Here is an 18,400-nt window from a genome sequence, read left to right as displayed (position 1 = left end):
TTTATCGATTTGCTTAACTAAAGACCCAATGATATTATTTTAATCTAATTTTTTTATTATTCTAATTTTTCTATTTCAAATTTGACTCAAATCGAAAATATAAACATAAACTAAATAATTTATAAAATAATTTTTATAAATTATATAAATTTTAAATTCTTGTAAATTAAAATAAATAAATTATTTTTCAATTTCCATAAAGTAGAAGGTTGGAGGATGAAATTCATAATTAGACAAAAGAGTACATGCAAAAAGTATAAATAATTAAAAGATTATTTCCAACACAAGACCCTCTAAATCTTTTACGCCATTTCATCGGACGAGTTAACGATAGCCGCTGCTGCCTCCGCAACGTTTTGATCGCCGCCGTCCGTGATTAGTTCCGACGTCCCTATCCTCTGCCTTCGCCTCCATGTCTCAATCCCTCTAGCTTGACTTGGTCCCTTTCCGCTTTTTTCTATTTATTCACTCAGAAGACGAGAGGTGAAAAAAAATCCATTTATTCCTCACTGACTTCTTTTTGTAGTCAGACCATACTCCCAGGAAGCTTCAAAAAGAAATAAGGCTGAAGCAATGGTCATCTGGTTTGTTATAAACGAAGTGTTATTGAATGAACGCTTAAATATCCAGCGGCTACATTCTATCAACCGCCAAGTGTTCGGTCTTTTGTCCCTGAGGAGAAGCTGTTACCAACAACCCTTATTTGGGTGGTTTCAAATCAGACCAATGACTTCCAGTAGACGAGTCCAAGACCGTAGCAAGTACAAACGAATTCACCATCTCGAAATTGTAAAAGAGAAATGGAAAATATTGTCAAAGGTTTTGTTTTTGATGGAAGTTATAAAGAGAGAAACCGAGATGGTTATCCCTGTGAGGTCATTGTATCAATACAGGAAGCAAATCAATATACCCAAACCCCATAAAATAACCGATTTCATCGAGAAATGTCCCAAGTTGTTCGAATTATATAAGGATCAAAGGGGAACCTTATGGTGTGGAATGACTAAAGAAGCCGAGGATTTGTTGGAAGAAGAGGAAAGGCTGGTTGAGGAACAATCGATCAAAGCTGTTGAGTATGTTACTAGGATACTAATGATGTCAGTCGATAAACGGATTCGGTTAGACAAGATCGCTCATTTTAGGAGAGATTTTGGTTTGCCAATTGATTTTAGGAACAAGTGGGTGAATCAGTATCCACAATATTTTAGAGTTGTAAAATCTAAAGATGGGGTTGAGTTTTTGGAGCTTGTAAATTGGAATCCTGCTTGGGCTATTACAGAGTTGGAGAAGAAATCATTGGGTTTGAACGATGGGATTGGACGTGAACCGGGTGTGCTTTCATTGCCTTTTGCTTTGAAGTTCCCTTCTAACTACAAGAAGGTGTATAGACATGGAGGGAAGATCGAGCATTTTCAGAAAAGGTCTTATTTGTCTCCCTATGCAGATGCTAGGGAGCTGAAAGCAGGGTCGTTGGAATTCGATAAGAGAGCGGTTTCTGTTATGCACGAATTACTTAGCTTTAGTATCGAAAAGAGATTGGTGACTGACCATCTCACTCATTTCCGACGGGAGCTCGTGATGCCGCAGAAGTTGATGAGGCTTCTTTTGAAGCATTTTGGCATCTTTTATGTTTCTGAAAGGGGGAAGAGATTCAGTGTTTTCTTGACTGAAGCTTATGAAGGTTCTGAGCTGATCGAGAAGTGGCCGTTGGTTGTATGGAAGGACAAGGTCCTGAGCTTTGTTGGTTATAGAGGAAAGAAGAAAAAGATCCCTACTTTCAGTGATCTGTCAGACATGGAGGAAATGGTTATGATTGAAGGTGATACTGAGATTGAGAATATATGTGCGAATTTTGAGGAAGAGGAAATCATGGATGGTTTAGAGGTTGTTTCACTAACTAATGATGATAATGAGTTGGAGATTCCTCATGTTGGCAATGCATACAAAGCCACTAATGATACAACTTGAGGTTAGTTTCTTTTGCAAATTCAGTTGGTGTCACTCAAGTTATGTTTGATAGTCCAAAGTTGCCATTACTTCAAATGAAAAAAATTAAGCAAAGCTTTGACTTCTTGGTAACTGTTTGCAAGTGTTTTACTCTTTGGTCATTTAGCTATTATCTTACCTGCAACCATAAATTACATTTCTGGTCGGACTTTAAATGGTTAGGAAGAAACTCACTTAAAATAGAGGTTAAAACGGAGATATGTGGTGATAGGAGAACCCGCCATAGATTTTAATCTTTGGGGTGGGAGCCTGTGAGGGCCATCGACCCTCACGGTACAAAACAATTCAATTCGCGTAAAATTCTACTTTTTCTTTTGAACATTGATGAAGATTAGAAAACTCAGTTTAAGTAATTCCTTTCTATGCAAGTTTACTTTGTAAACAAGAAACTTATCGCTATAAATAGATACTATGGATTAAGGTTATTGTTATGAATAGCATGAGGTTTCCTTCAACCGGGGACGTGTCTTGTTTTTTACAGCGAGTAATTTACTTTTTTATCTCTCTTTTACTTGCTAGTTTACATCAAAGTTAAAATATTTCTTACAAGTCAATCTTATTATTACCTTATAGAAAGCATCCATGATTATGAACAAGCCTTTATATGCCATTAAACTGCTATCTAATTTTCCTTTCAGATTGAAGAAGAAAACTCGATTGAACAATGGATAATATTTACAGTGAAGTGAAAGCAGAACTCAGACTTGAAGATGAAACGGTAAGAAATTCAGCCAATAACTGGACCATGTTTCATTTGCATCCATCACAAATCTCATCACACTATGGCTTTTCAATCGAGATCAAACAAAAATCTGAACAACAAACTCTAACATTATTATTATTAATCATTATGATACATCTTTGATTAGCTTTCAACATTTCAATTTTTGGTTAAAATACCCTTTATTGAAAGAAATCGTTAATTAACTAACGATCAAGTTGTTAATGTGACATTTTTATATATATTTAATTAATGACGTGATGTGTTATGTCTCTTAAAATAATGATGTTATATGTGTCACATCACTCATAGTGATGATGTGACATGTGTTATGTCATAATGATGTGGTGAGTGTCACATTAATAATTAATTGCATGTAAAAATATCACGTCAGTAATTTGTATTGACTTTAGTTAACTAACGGTTTCATTCCAAACACGGGTATTTTGATAAAAATTGAAACATTAAAATCAAAATGTTCTAAAGAACATAAGTAGTCAAAATGAATATTTATGCAAATTTAGGGAATAACTTTGTCATTGTCTATAGGATGATACTAATAAATGATTTAAGTGTCTTGGAAGTTTTTGAAATTTTGAAGAAAAAAAAATCAATGAAGTCCTTATATTTTGAAGTTTCACTCCTTTGACGAACCCTAACATTGAATCGATTAACATTATATATCACATCAAAATGTTTAATTTAATAACTTATGGATTAATTTATTAATGAAAATTTCAAATTTCATTTTTTTAAAAAAAATTATTAAAATTTTTTTACAAACTCAATAAGGCAAGACTATAATATTTCACGTATATCTCATAAAAATTATTAAGGCTTAAGATCCAAATTTAGTGGCTGTAAAAAATGTTTACGTACTTAATTGATTTTTTTTAAAGTTTCAGGGTTTATATTATCTTTAAATTTAATAAATTAGTGATTAAATAAATTATATAAACAATTCAAGTGATATTTGCTAAAATTTAAGATCATTAGACGAATATAAACTAATATAAACTAATAGATAAGATTAAAACTTTGTGCATTTACATTATTCATTTTTTTCGAACTATTTTTTTTTTAATTTTAACTATTAACTTATATTCATCCAATGATATTATATTAATATTAAATTAAAAAAAAAGTAAATGATATAGGGATAATTATTTATTTATGTCTTTAAATTCTGATTTATTTTAATTTTACCCTCGATTTTCTATTGTTAATTATACTTTATCCCTTGAACTAAAATCATGACTTCGTAAACTTGATCCCCTGAATGCTTCAGAATCGATGACAAGTTATCATCGAAGGAGATATTATTTCCATTGTTAATCGTCTTGCTAACAGAAGAGAGGACATTTCCGTCTTCGGGTTGTTACTCAATGAGGCTCACATGGCCTTGGCCATTTCAAGGTCTTCTATGTCAACCGTTGTGCTAACAGAGTTGCCCACTCTCTGACGAATTAAGCTCTGTCAAGGAGCAATCCTTTCTGATTTTACTATGATAAACTTAGTTGTATTAAAGACGATGTGTTACTCGATGTTATTCAAATTTAAATGAAAATTTCATCCTTTATAAAAAAATAAAATAAAATCATAGTTCCGTGCCTATATATATATATTATGCAAACCACTCACCAGTCACCACCTTACTTTTGCCTCTTAGTGGGACGGGAAGATGAAGGAAGAAAAATGTAGGCAATTAAGGACCCCAAATGCACGTCATTGTCGCAAAAAGTTACAAAACAGAACATTTAAAATGGATCGTGCATGCATGCATGCATGTAGAGACAGTAGTGGCACCAAAGATGGTAATAAATTCTCGACATTTTTAACCATCTTTGGATACGTGTACAAACGTACAACACATATTTAACACACAAACTTGTCTCTTTCATCCACTTTAGTCCCCATCTTCCTTGACTATTCCCAACTACCACACATATTAACACACGTATCATCTAATAAGAAAGCATTTGACTTTGTCACACAAACATCTGTTCATTTTGATGGAATAACATCGGCATTTGAATCGGCCAGACTATCATTTTCTTATTCAATCCATTGAATCGTTAGTTTTTTTAGGGTAAACTACACATTTAGTATATAAACTATCAGTTTTATTTTGTTTTAATCACTAAACTTTTATTTGTTTCATAACCATACCTAAAGTTTATTTTTTTTATTTCGTTTTAGTATCCCGTTCAATATTTAACGTTGAGTTTTGAAAAAAATTGGAAGTTTAGGTACCAAAATGGACCAAAAATGATAATTTAGGTACTAAACATGTTAAATTTTTAACAATGGGTACTAAAATAAAACAAAAACTAAACTAAACACAAAACAAGAGCGTTTTCCTATAATCACTCACACAAAAAACTAGCTAATTAAGATCACGTAAGGACCACATAATGAAAATGTTAAAAGAAATCTAACAAAATTAGCTCGAATAAAAGATAAATGCGCATAGATCTGACCGCATTAGTAAACGAACTATAAAAAGGATCAACCTATTAAAATATCATCGGTTTAAATAGATATTATTTTATAATAACCGGATATTATTTAAAAATGTGAAAGAATAAATATGGAGACATAAATGAATCGATGATTGGCCTTTAGACTGTTGCTAGCTGTAGCTGACTTAATTTACTACCTTTGAGTCTTTGACTAATAAACGCATTTAAGGTAGAAAACCTACGTAACTTAATAATGCAGGGTATTTGAATTTTTGTATGTAAAGTTTTTTTATGTTATTTGTATGTATATATTTAATACACCTTTAATATATAATTTTATAAATTAGGTGAAAGAGTCACCTTTGCCCCTGTAGTAGACTCAATTTATCACTTTCACCCTATCGTATTTTCACATTAATTTAACCTTCGAAGTTGTTCAATTGCATCATTCTATACCCTACCCTTATCTAAAAACCCTAAATCATATAAACCCTAAATTAGGATTTAAAGTTTAGGGTTTAGGGTTTTAAGTTAGGGGTAGGGTATAGAATGATACAATTAAACAACTTTGAGGACTAATTTGATGCGAAAATACAATAGAGGCGAAAATGATAAATTGAGTCCGTCACTAGGACAAAAGTGACCCTTAAACCTATAAATTATAAGTGAATAATGTTTTTAAAATAGTAATAAAAATTAAGTTATTGATGATGTGTATTAATGATTTATCGGTGATATATATATATATATATATATATATATATATATATATATATATATTGATCAAGTAAAATCGATTATAAGATAATATTTGTTCTAAATACTCTAAATAATTTGACGATGAACGTTCAATCGCTCTTGCTACAGTTGTTGATACTCGAACTTAGGACTTTTAAGAATAACAACAATTCTTTTAACCAATAAGGTGCTTTGTTACATGCGATTAATTGGTGATATATAAATTTATATATTATGAATTGAAAAAAATAATTAAGATTTCAAGGAGAAAGAAGAAGTCCAGCTACTCCACAAAGTAACGTGGAGAAGGAAGCTTGGTAGCAAGTACGCACCAAATGAAGGCACTGTGCTGTTGCTAGGAAACTGCTGTTTTGACCATTGCAACATGCCTCAATTTCGAATTGATTTCTTTCCCTTTAGAGGTGTTTCTTTTGGTTTTTAAATGTTTTATTAGAAAAATCAAGGTCCTTATGTCGAGTCAAAAAACATAGGGACTAAATCTCTAAATTAAACATTATATGAGGACGGAAATCATAATTTGACCTAAAAATAGGATGAACTACACATTTGGTACCTAAATATCTGGTCCGTTTTAATACTTAAAACTTTCAATTTTTTCAAAACCATGCATAACGTTTAGTTTTTGTTTCATTTTAGTATCCCGCCATTAAAAACTTAACGCGTTTAGAATCTAAACTATTAGTTTTTGTCCGATTTAGTGCCTAAACTTTTGATTTTTTTTTCAAAAATTAACAATACATTTTGAACGATGGTGCTAAAATGAAACAAAAACTAAAGCTTTTAATGACGGATACTAAAATGAAACAAAACTAAACTTTAGGTACGGTTTTGAAAAAAATAAAAAATTTAAGTACTAAAATAGACCAAAATTGATGGTTTAGATACCAAACGCGTAACTTACCCAAAATAATAAAAGAAGAAGGGGAGGAAGCAATGAACATCATTTTCTTTGATGAATATATATGCATGCATGCAAAGGGCCGGCTTTTGATGAATAAATCAAAGAGGCATTAACATTATTCCACAAAATCAGAGAGAAAAAAGTTGTTGGGGCGGAAGTGTGATTTGTAACTACAAAATTGTGCCACCAAAGAAAAAGTGAGTCAACTCGGGAAAATTTCCACATTGAGAGATGAGGTTCCATCTTCACTTTTCCCTCCTACTAGAAGCATGATCTTGTTAGAAAATGGGGCAAACTATGCATTCAGTATCTAAATTATTAATTTTGGTCTGTTTTAGTACCCGCCATTAAAAATTTAACGGACGGGATGACAGGGCATAGCTCCGGTAGACGGACAATCAATTCGAATGGTGGACCATGAGGGAATGATGAGTCGACCAACATAGTCCAGTTTCAGGCCCATCGGACGGTTGACGACGGAGATTGAAGGATGAAGAAGTCAAACAGTCCATCATTGATTTGGGGAGATTGAGGTATTTTTCAGTGAAACGGAGATCGAAATCACATTTAGGGAGTATAAAAGGTGTGGGCTGGAAAGTTTGGGCTTTATCGATCGATAGAACATCGACTGTAGACGCGATGGCTGGTGAACCAGTCTATTAAGTTTTTAACAGTGGGTACTAAAATAAAACAAAAACTAAACGTTAGATATGATTTTAAAAAATTAAAAATTAAGATATTAAAATAAACTAAAACTGATAGTTTAGATATTAAATACGTAATTTACCCTGAAAAATAATACATTAATTGTAGACTCAAACATGAGTCAAAACTTAACCCGCTTTTTGGAATAAAAAAATACACAAATTCGACCTGATATATATATATATATATATATATATATATATATATATATATATATATATATATATATAAATTTCATTTTTATTTAGTAAAGTAGAAACTTGATTGAAAAAAATATAAATAGGGAGTATTATTGTAATTATCCCTATTATACTATCATATGATATCGTTGATTTTTCACTTTAAACTCGAACTCAACCTAATATTATCCCTAAAAATTCTACTTATCTAAACATAAATTTTAAAAAAGATAATTCTATAAAGTAAAATCAAAACCCCTCATATCCATATTTCATGCATAATCCTAGTTGATAATTAATATATATATATATATATATATATATTGTAAATATGAAGTCAAATAATATACGATATATCGTTGTAAATCGAAAAGCACTTACTTTATTATTTATTACAAATATATTATTAATTGATAATTTAATTTATTAATTTAAAATTTACTAATTGAGACCTATAATTAAATTTACAAAGTAAATTCTATGTACACTGTTGAGGAAGAATAATGTTGTTGCATATTTATTTAACGTCAACCGCCTAATTAATGAAGCATATTTATGGTCAGTACAAGGGAAAGCCCTAGACTTTACACATTAATTAATCAAGTTAGACCATGGTCTCTCCATGATCAAAATTAGTATTTTTTATGCATTGACTTGTGTGAGATAAGACTCGATGAATTTCGAACCGATCCACCCTGATTTTGAATGTGTGTTAGGTGAGTACGAGTTTTTACCTTGAAAATTTAATTAGATTTTGGATCAGGTGAAAATCCCTTAAATTCAGATCGAATCAAATGTAAGTGAAGAGATTTAATTTTAAGATCGGATCCGGATGAATAAAAAATCTGACCTAATCCGTAACCATCCCTAGACAGAAAACGATAATTCAAACCCCGCGTTTGCTAACTAATCTATTTTAAATTGATACCAAGTTTCATTATTCATGACATATAATTAGAAGAATAAACTATATAGTTAATGGGATTATTAGACGTACCAAATCTCATAAACTATATCATTTCCCCCCTATAAATAGTTAGCTAGCCTCTTCAGTTTGGGCACACCAATACCATCCCGTTTACTCATTCATAGCTATACGCCTATACAAATATGGCTCGTGAGCGTAAACCATCGCGAGTTGGGATCATCGGTGCTGGTATAAGCGGCATAGCCGCCGCTAAACAGCTCTCCGATCACAACCCGATCGTGCTCGAGGCCACCGATTCGATTGGTGGCGTTTGGAAACATTGTTCGTTCTCTTCCACCAAGCTCCAAACGCCCCGATGCGATTTCGAGTTCTCGGATTATCCGTGGCCCGAGAGGGATAATACGAGTTTCCCTACCCACCTCGAGATCCTAGAGTACTTGCACGGTTACGCTACGCACTTCGATGTGTTGAAGCACGTGAGGTTCAATTCGAGGGTTGTCGAGATTCGTTACGTTAGCACCGAACGAACGATGAATATCGACATGAAGACGGACGGTACCGGAGAGTTCGGACCTCTTCTGAGCGGCCATCCTGCGTGGGAAGTCGCCGTGGAAACACATTCATCGAAGACTGTTGAGGTTGTTCCTTCAAAATATAACATATCTCTTATTCGAAATCGTTGATTACTTGTGAAATTAAATGAATAATACCATGGTGCATGCAGTGGTACGAGTTCGAATTATTGGTGGTATGTATCGGCAAGTACGGCGACGTACCGAGAATGCCGGTTTTCCCTCCGAGCAAAGGCCGAGAGATTTACAGCGGCAAAGTGATGCACACCATGGAGTATTCTAAGCTGGATAAAGAAGCCGCCCGGCAGTTGTTGAAAGGCAAGAGAGTCGCCGTTGTTGGCTACAAGAAATCCGCCATTGATTTAGCTACTGAATGTGCCGAGACAAACCAAGGTTTTTATATACATGCACATATATGTTAATAATTTAAGTAAAAATTAGGGTAAATTACATGTTTAATACATAAACTAATCAATTTTGCTCTATTTTAGTACTTAAACTTTCAAAATTTTCAAAATTTTGAAAAATATACCTAGCATTTAGTTTTTATTTCATTTTAGTACCTCATCGTGAAAAATTTAGCTGCCACCACATTTTTATAGTTAAATTACATCACTCATCACCCAACTATTTTCTCACTCCTATTTTGTTACTAAAGTTTAAAATTTTTCAATTTAACTACTCAACTTTCAAATTGCTCCTATTTTAATCACTCTAATAAATTTATTATTATTTTATTAATACATAATTAAAAATAAAAAAATAAATTTGAAAGTTAGAGTGATTAATTTATGAATAATTTGAAAATTAAGTAATTAAATTAAAAAAATTAACTTTAATACCCATAAAAAAGGTGCCACGTGCAAATCACCCATTAAGTCTTTAATCACGAGGTACTAAAACGGAATAAAAAATAAACTTTAGGTATGATTTTGAAAAAAATGAAAAGTTTAGATACTAAAACAGATCAAAACTGATAGTTTAGATACTAAACACGTAATTTACAATTTTCTTTTTGTACAAATAGATCACTTTTGTTAAATAAAAAAAACAGGAGCAGATGGTCAACCTTGTACAATGGTGATAAGGACATTACATTGGACGGTCCCAGCTTACTGGATTTGGGGTTTGCCATTTTCCCTGTTTTATTCAACAAGATCTTCTCAGTTTCTCCATCAAAGGCCAAACCAAGGGCTGCTCAGGAATTTGCTATGCCCTCTTTTGTCTCCCCTGGTAATACTTTTTTGTCCATTTTTCTCGAGTTAATTGCACTATGGTCCTCAAACTTTTTTTTTACTGAAGAGAAAAGCAGTTTCCAAGTTCATAGAGTCGTATTTACTATGGAAGCTTCCATTGGATAAATATGGACTGAAACCAGAACATCCATTTGAAGAAGATTATGCATCTTGCCAAATGGCCATCCTGCCCGAAAATTTCTTCTCGGAGGCAGACAAGGGAAAGATCATGTTCAAAAGAACACCCAAGTGGTGGTTTTGGAACAAGGGACTCGAGTTCGAAGACGGCACCCAGCTCGAAGCCGACGTCGTGCTGCTCGCCACCGGTTTCGACGGCAAGAAGAAGATCCGGGACTTACTGCCGCCTCCCTTCTCGAACCTCATAGCGGACTCCTCGGGGATCATGCCATTATATAGGGGAACCATCCATCCCCTGATCCCTAACATGGCGTTCGTGGGGTACGTCGAGAGCGTCGCGAACCTGCACACGGCCGAGCTGAGGTGCACGTGGCTCGCGAGGCTCGTCGACGTGATGTTCAAGCTCCCGAGCATTGGGAAAATGCTCGAACAAACGGGGGAAGAAACCGAGATCATGAAGAAAACGACTCGGTTCTACAAGAGGCATTGCATCTCGACGTTTAGCATTAATCACAGTGATGAAATCTGTGAAGAGATGGGGTGGAAGTCATGGAGGAAGAGCAATTGGGTGCTGGAAGCTTTTGCTCCTTACAACAGTCGAGATTATGGAGAAGATAAACAAAAGATTTAACCAAAATTAGGCTAAAGCTATGAAGAATAAAGCAAGTCATGTACCCTTTGTTGTAGTGATCATCATATGACAAACCTTTCATCTATCTTAATGATTTGCTGAGAATTAATGAAAAATACTATGAAATACATTAATCTTTAGGTTACGAAATTAAATATTATACAATTATTTTGAGTAAAAAAATATTTGGGCAATTACGTGTTTAGTACCTAAACTATCAGTTTTGGTCCATTTTAGTACCTAAACTTTTATTCTTTCATAAACATACATAAAGCTTAGTTTTTGTTTCATTTTAGTATCTCATTCAAAAATTTAACATTAAGTTTTGAAAAAATTGAAAGTTTAGGCACTAAAACGGATCAAAACTGATTGTTTAGGTACTAAACACATTAAGTTTTTATCGGCGGGTACTAAAATGAATGAAAATTAAATGTTAGGTGTGGTTTTGAAAAAAATGAAAATTTAAATACTAAAATAGACTAAAACTGATAGTTTATATACTAAATACGTAGTTTGCATAAACTAGAAGAATACCAAAATTATAAGGTGAGAAAATACAAAGAAAATTGTCGATATTGGAAAAATCATTAGTTGATATCGACATATAGGTTATCTTCCGCGAGTATGGGAGAAGGGGGATTAACCAAAATGAAAGGTTTAATTACGTTCACATCCTCAAAATTCTTCAAGCTTTTAGACGTGTTTGTGTTTTTGATTCTATAAATTTAATCCTTTTACTTATCTGATTTAAAAAGTAAAGTCTAATCGATAATGTTATAAAAGAAATTTCATTAAATTTGAACACGTAGCATTCTAATATTCAAGGGTAAAGTACACAAATAATCCTCGACTACAGAATGTTGCTTTGTTAAGTCCATCGACTATTAAAAGTTGCAAAATAGTCGCCTGACTATTCATTATGTTTCAAATTCGTCTTTTTCTATTAAAAAATTAGTTGTTGTTTAATTTGAACATTAACATGATGATTAAAATATGATAGTCGTTTGAAATTCTGAGATCATGTTTTATCATATCACAGTCAACATGTTAACATTCGGCTTATAATATCGTCCATTTTTTAACAGAAAAGGACAAGTTTGGAATATAATGAATAGTCGAGTGACTATTTTGTAACTTTTAATAGTCGAGGGACTCAACCAAGTAACACTCTATAGTCTGAGGACCATTTTATAACTTTTAATAGTTGAGAGACTTAATAAAACAATACCCTATAGTCGAGGGACCATTTGTGTACTTTGTCTGATATTCAAATATTTGACTTGAGAATAAAAGTTCAACCGATAAAATAAGTTTTTTGCAACGAACCAAACGACCTCGGTGGTTATAATTATAAGATTTGTTGTTATCATTTGGTGTCTCGGATTTGAACATAAAGATTTATTGTTATTTTTTTGTGTTTCGGGTTTGAGCACCGCGCATACATGAGTGAGAAAGTTAAAAGATTAAAAGTCTTTAAACATATACTACTATACTAGTTTGTATCCAAACATACGAGGTCTACACACAATGAGACTTAACCGAGAACAATATAGACCGTCGAATATGATCTAATCAAAAATCGAGTCGAAATGTCACATTAACTGATCGAAATTTAACGGCAACTTTCGAAACTCAATAACCTCCTCCTAGAATTTGAAAATTGGAATCCAAATTGTATGAAAAGTTAAGCACTTGAACCAACTAGACAAGGAGCGGCGGTCGATGGGTACTAAACATACATGGAAGCTACCGCTCACTTCTAAAACTCATTAAGAAACAAAACTAATACATTGGAATCATCTTCAAATCTGCTAAACGATCTATATTTATATCTACAACCTTTAAGCTCCTTCATCAATTTGATTCTGCTAAACGATCTCGCATTAATTCGAGGCTGCGTTTTCCATCCGAGTTAATCGAGCTCCGAATGGCTGCTTTTGCTTCAACCCCGGCATGTTCAATGGCCAGCCCTGCTATGGTTCCCACAGCCAGGGGATCCATTTCTCAGCACAGAAGCTTCACCACCACTGTAAGCAATCACCCCTGTTGGAATTGAAATACAATGTGAATCGAGACCGATTGAACTGAATCGAGTTTTTATTGCAGGGGGTTCCCGTTGTATGTAATAGATTAAAGCTCGTTCCAAAGATTCGATTCTCAAAGATGAAGTTGCCTACTCGATCTAGCTGCTTCAAGACAACAGTTTCATGCTCTCTTGTAAGAACCTTGCATTATGCTTTCTTGTTCTTATCACAACTTTGTTTAAAGCTCGGTCGTCTTGATACACATCGGACGTTTTTTGACTAGGCCGATCCCGAGACATTGAAAACTGTTCAGAACACCATTGCTAAGCAATTGTCAATTGATTTGAGCTCAGTGGCTCCTGAAACCAAGTTTGCTGATCTTGGTGCTGATTCCCTTGACACAGCAAGTCTTTCACATCGAAGATTCTTAGAATCCCTTGTAGGTTATATTATTGATGTCCTATCAGAAAACTAACCTGACTGCCGATGTTTCGAATCGGATTCATTTCAGGTGGAGATTATGATGGCGTTGGAGGAACAATTCGGATTTTCAGTCGGAGAAGGCGGAGCTGAGAACATTGCAACCGTCCAAGACGCTGTGGACTTAATCGAGAAGGTGAAGGCTGCTGCATAGGCAACTTTAGTTGTGTTATAATGCCACCAAAGATAAATTCTTTCCTTTTTCCTTAACCAAGAGGGCAATTTTTGTAGCAGGGTGGTCTTTATATGGTAGCTTGTCTCTTTGTTTTTCATGCAAGCAAGAACAAGAATAATAATGCCAATGAATAAACTCGAGCTTTGTTTCTAGATATGCAACTTACAGCTTATTCCCACGAGAATCCGGTTACGATCCGGCTGAAAATTGTAACTTCCGACAAATATGAATAGATCATTATCTAAGCAACAAAAGATAAGACTTTGTTCACCAAGTTCATCCCATTTGCAGGGAAGTTGCATAAATCTGCAGATCATTCCTAGGGCAGCGATAGATGACTAATTCGATAGCACTCTCAGTCGTAGCGTCGTCTGAAAGGCCATGCCTAGGTTTATTTGATAAGAGAGCATCAGTCATTTAACATGATGCATAGATCGAAGTATGCAGAAGTACAAATCAACACGAAATATTCAAACTTAAATGTATTCTTCAACTAGCGAATAAACCGAGTTAATTTAAAGGATCATAGCCTTTTTGGAACACATCCTCTCCGAGAGTTCAGAACAACAGCTGTTAAGAGGGCGATAATCCAAGCAAAAAGGAAAGTAGTTATCATACACCAGTATATATCCATTTAGAAATAACGTTCACAAGCTAGAGAAGTTTTTTCCATTGATTTCATGGATTAGGAATCAAACTAGAACCGATTTGGCTAGTGGAATTCATACTATGTATGTTCAAGCAAGAAAAGTATATCCGACGAAAGGAGCTCTTTGGGGGGGGGGGGGGGTTATATTCTCATTTGATCTGTTTGTAGTCTAAAGTTCAATTCCTATTTTTCGTTTGTTGGTACATATGAAAGCTCATTGAGCTTGACTATACACATGGAGCTATCTAATTTTCAACTCCTTGTTCCTCAATACTCTCATTATAATTTCAATAAACTGTGTGCCTGCACAGAATCAACTTACGATCGAATTTCGGCAGTTACTCTTCAAAACGTCTGAGCCAATCAGAAATTGTTCTAGAGAGCACTTTGGTTCACTCAGTTCAAGCTAAATAAATTGAACATATAAGTTCAAGATGCCTCTCGTTGTGAACATGGAAGCTCAGTATTACCAATGGTCTCCACACAGGCAAATGCATATAGAAAGTGGACAGAAAGAGATGAGTTTTGCACGTCATACCGGCACGCATGGTGTTATATGGTAGCCACTTAATTGCACCTTTTCGAGTGTCCCACCGATAGTGTCCACACGAGGCTTCAATATCTCTTCGAGGAGATCAGTTTCATCAATCGTGTCCGAGTTGAACTTCACCTACGAAAAGGAGATTCACAAGAATAAACACAAAAGCAACTTACATCATCTAATTAACAAATTAGAGAGCACAAAATATATACCAGTAGTGTGTGTTGTACGTTGTATTTGTTCTTGCAACATTCACGGTTCTTAGAAGGTGTTGGCCTGAACTCTGATATCCCTTCCGTGAACTATAAAAGAAACAAGATTACAATGCCAAAGTGAAAAACTAGAGTACACCAGTTCAGGGGAGCCTATTCAGACTGGCAAATCGGCATTATCCTCATTTTTGTACATGCATTTGTATTTGCTCAAATAAGATTATGATAACAAACTCCAACTTGGAGTCTCGTCCACTAGAATATGCAAAACACAATAAGTTGATACTCAGCATGGCATAGAGAAAAGGGAACCAAAAACAACGTGAGCCACTCCATGTATTAACTCGGACAACTTTGTAATCGACAGATACATACCTGAACAAAAACAGAAGGCAATTGATCCACAAATTTGGAGAACGAGACTAGGGCTTCTTGGTCTCTCAGGTATCATTGATCCAGCCATGCCAATAAACATCTTCCACGCATCATCTGCAGTGTTTGCGATGAAAAAAATACATACAAAAGGAGCATATTATTTAGGCATACAAAAGGATAAGGCCCAGGTTAAGAATATAGCAGCAAATTAATGACATAGTAGCAAAAGTCAGCGAGCACGAGTTAGGATTTAATTTACCTGAAGCACTCCTAGCCATTGCATACAAGGGAGATGCTTCTACGATTGGCATCATCTGCCTCACTAGAGGACCCAACTGCAAAGGATGATCCCCACGTTTACCATCAAATGGTTCATTAGACTAACATGCCAGGGCAACAACTAATGAGATACTTGCAGTCACCGTGAGTGAAAACTTATAAACAACATCATACATCTTAGGATGATCCCAAGAAAACCAGCCTCGTTAACAATATGAGATATTTAATGGAACATCACAAATAATTTTAGTTGATCCCAACAAAATCAGCCTCATTAATGATACATTATAGCTAATACTGTACCCAAAAAAAGCTCCGTTTCTAATAAACCTGATAATATTCAATAACTTCCATCATCTTATACGCCCGCAATTCATTAAAGAAATCAACTAGATTCATATAGCTATAAAGAAATAAACCATTGAAGATAAAAAAACTAATAAATTCGAGCAAGTCTAAGGCAATAAGATTAAACATATACCCTTAGGTAAGTGTAAATTTATAATCAATATGCAGGGCTTTTCATAAAATAAAGATTATTACCTGCTCAAAGTATGGCACCGCCTCTGTCACTGACTTCTTGTTGTATGAGATTATGGCATTAGCCTTCCACAAGAGATAACATTCTTTGTCACACTCCAGGAACTACTGAGCCTAATAATAATTTACACTATCTAAAACTTCAAAAATCTACATTTTGCCTACAAAAACTAAATGTAAAATCAACTACTTCAAAGCTGCAACCAACAAAGAAAGCTTCAAAGGCTGAAAAAAGATGAAGAAAAAAAGCAAACCTTTGGTATATTTTCAGAGAAATAACTTCCTGTGAGAACTGAAGAAGAGCACCATTGCTGCATTTATCATATGAATAAAAAATTTAGGCGTTATCAAACAAACATTAAAAAGAAAACTCACAAGAGGTCGTGGATCGAGTCCCACGGAAGGCATTTCATAATTCGGAAGTCTTCTACGGAAGTTGCTCTCAACCTGATGTTGGGGGCAGCCTACTATCTTACCTCCCCTTACCCCATTACATATGGGAACAAGAGACAACCATTTATTAAAAAGAAAACCCACCAAGAAATACTATGACCAACTGAGACAATTGGAAGGTCAACAAGATCAGCGGGAGTAAGATTAGCATCTGGGTATCCAAAAGCAAGAATATTGTCCAAGCAAGCATTGAACCTCTCGTACACTTGATTATGCAACGTTGTACGGCACAGATATAATAAAAAAAATCCTTCGTTGGCCAAAAGCTCAATCAAGTAACTAAACAAACAAAACCCAAACCCAAAATCGCAAAGGGTTTATATTTTTCACTCCACAATGAAGAAAAAAAAAGGCACATGTAAGTAACTTCGGGGACAGCTCCGAGGAAAGAACCGCCCAAGAACTTGATGATTGCACGTGGCTTATTGTTCCCTGATGGGGTATGATCAAACAAGAATCCAACCTTTTGTAAATCTGTTATGACCCAAGAGCAGTCCATGCCAACTCAGCACACACATCGATCATTGCCAAGTAAGCAAATGGTGAGGAAGAATACACGTAAGAAAGGGCATTCCAAAATCGATTCGTTTGATGGTTACATTAGCTGGCTATTAAAGGCAATAGAAGATAGAATGAAATCATGAAAAAGTTTTTACAAATCTGTTATCCTCTCTTCCTTACTAATTCTCCCATATTTCTCTTCTTATCTTTCCTTCTCTATTCTGCTGTATTTTCCTTGCTTATCAATGAAATTCAGTTGAGTATTTGAGACCAAGGTATTAATTACTTGATCCACAACAAAATCCTACTAGGGGTGATGTTACCGAAATTTGACATGGAGGGAGCATTGTTAATGAACCCAAAGCTGCTTCGCTGCTTCCTTGGCAAAAAAAGCCACTGGAAAACGGCCGAACGTTGGGAAGATTGGTTCTTTTAGGATACTTGTAAGAGGGAAGAGTCGAGGGTGTGAGATTATTTGGGCAAAGCAAGCTTAATTGTGCGCCAGAGATTCAAGAGGTAGCTAACTCCATGTGTGCTTTGTAAAATCTTCGAAGGGAAACTGGACGCAAAGCCACTAAATTTCGGTATTTTGATTAACGGGCGAAGAAAATGAGCCAATTGGGAAAATTTATGCTGATCGTTGAGCCACGATTCAGAAATAAATTTAGAGATTTATGCTGGAAATGACCTATTGGGGCGAGCATTGGCTTTGCTTAAGCTTGGGTTTGTGAAATTTGGCACCTTTGGGAATCCAAAGCTTGGGTAGTGAAGTTTTGGCCCACTTTTAGCACCAACTTTCAGTATTGGGTAAGAGTATTATGCAAATATATGTAGGGTAAATTACGCGTGTAGTATCTAAACTAGTAATTTTAATCCGTTTTAATACCTAAACTTTTAAGTTTTTCAAAATCATACTTAAAGTTTAGTTTTTGT

The 18,400-nt window shown here is 34.6% G+C and overlaps 4 protein-coding genes across 4 annotated transcripts; 3 read left to right on the top strand and 1 right to left on the bottom strand.

The window, feature by feature from the left end:
• The first annotated feature begins 573 nt into the window (after window positions 1-573).
• LOC120201108 (protein WHAT'S THIS FACTOR 1 homolog, chloroplastic-like) lies at window positions 574-2,782 on the top strand. The gene is made up of 2 exons (XM_039201782.1): window positions 574-1,969; window positions 2,646-2,782. Exon 1 carries the CDS (start codon window positions 574-576, stop codon window positions 1,966-1,968), a length of 1,395 nt encoding a protein of 464 aa, XP_039057713.1. The 3' UTR covers window position 1,969; window positions 2,646-2,782.
• Window positions 2,783-8,844: 6,062 nt separating this feature from the next.
• LOC120181897 (probable flavin-containing monooxygenase 1) lies at window positions 8,845-11,238 on the top strand. The gene is made up of 4 exons (XM_039186953.1): window positions 8,845-9,300; window positions 9,387-9,627; window positions 10,289-10,467; window positions 10,537-11,238. Exons 1-4 carry the CDS (start codon window positions 8,845-8,847, stop codon window positions 11,236-11,238), a joined length of 1,578 nt encoding a protein of 525 aa, XP_039042884.1.
• A 1,927-nt stretch (window positions 11,239-13,165) lies between these two features.
• On the top strand, window positions 13,166-13,896 carry LOC120193003 (acyl carrier protein-like). The gene is made up of 4 exons (XM_039195664.1): window positions 13,166-13,267; window positions 13,345-13,455; window positions 13,546-13,665; window positions 13,774-13,896. The coding sequence occupies exons 1-4, from the start codon at window positions 13,166-13,168 to the stop codon at window positions 13,894-13,896; spliced, it is 456 nt and encodes a 151-aa protein (XP_039051595.1).
• A 1,235-nt stretch (window positions 13,897-15,131) lies between these two features.
• On the bottom strand, window positions 15,132-16,911 carry LOC120192904. Its single transcript, XM_039195608.1, has 6 exons — window positions 16,768-16,911; window positions 16,517-16,579; window positions 15,954-16,029; window positions 15,695-15,808; window positions 15,320-15,409; window positions 15,132-15,236 (listed from the first exon to the last, which is right to left on the bottom strand). The coding sequence occupies exons 1-5, from the start codon at window positions 16,828-16,830 to the stop codon at window positions 15,369-15,371; spliced, it is 357 nt and encodes a 118-aa protein (XP_039051539.1). The 5' UTR covers window positions 16,831-16,911; the 3' UTR covers window positions 15,132-15,236; window positions 15,320-15,368.
• Between the last annotated feature and the right edge of the window lie 1,489 nt (window positions 16,912-18,400).

Source organism: Hibiscus syriacus, unplaced genomic scaffold (assembly GCF_006381635.1).
Source record: "Hibiscus syriacus cultivar Baekdansim isolate YM2019G1 unplaced genomic scaffold, ASM638163v2 tig00000340_pilon, whole genome shotgun sequence".
Taxonomy (NCBI): Eukaryota; Viridiplantae; Streptophyta; class Magnoliopsida; order Malvales; family Malvaceae; genus Hibiscus; species Hibiscus syriacus.
Note: the sequence above shows the minus strand (reverse complement) of the source record. Positions and strands in the feature narration are given on the sequence as shown.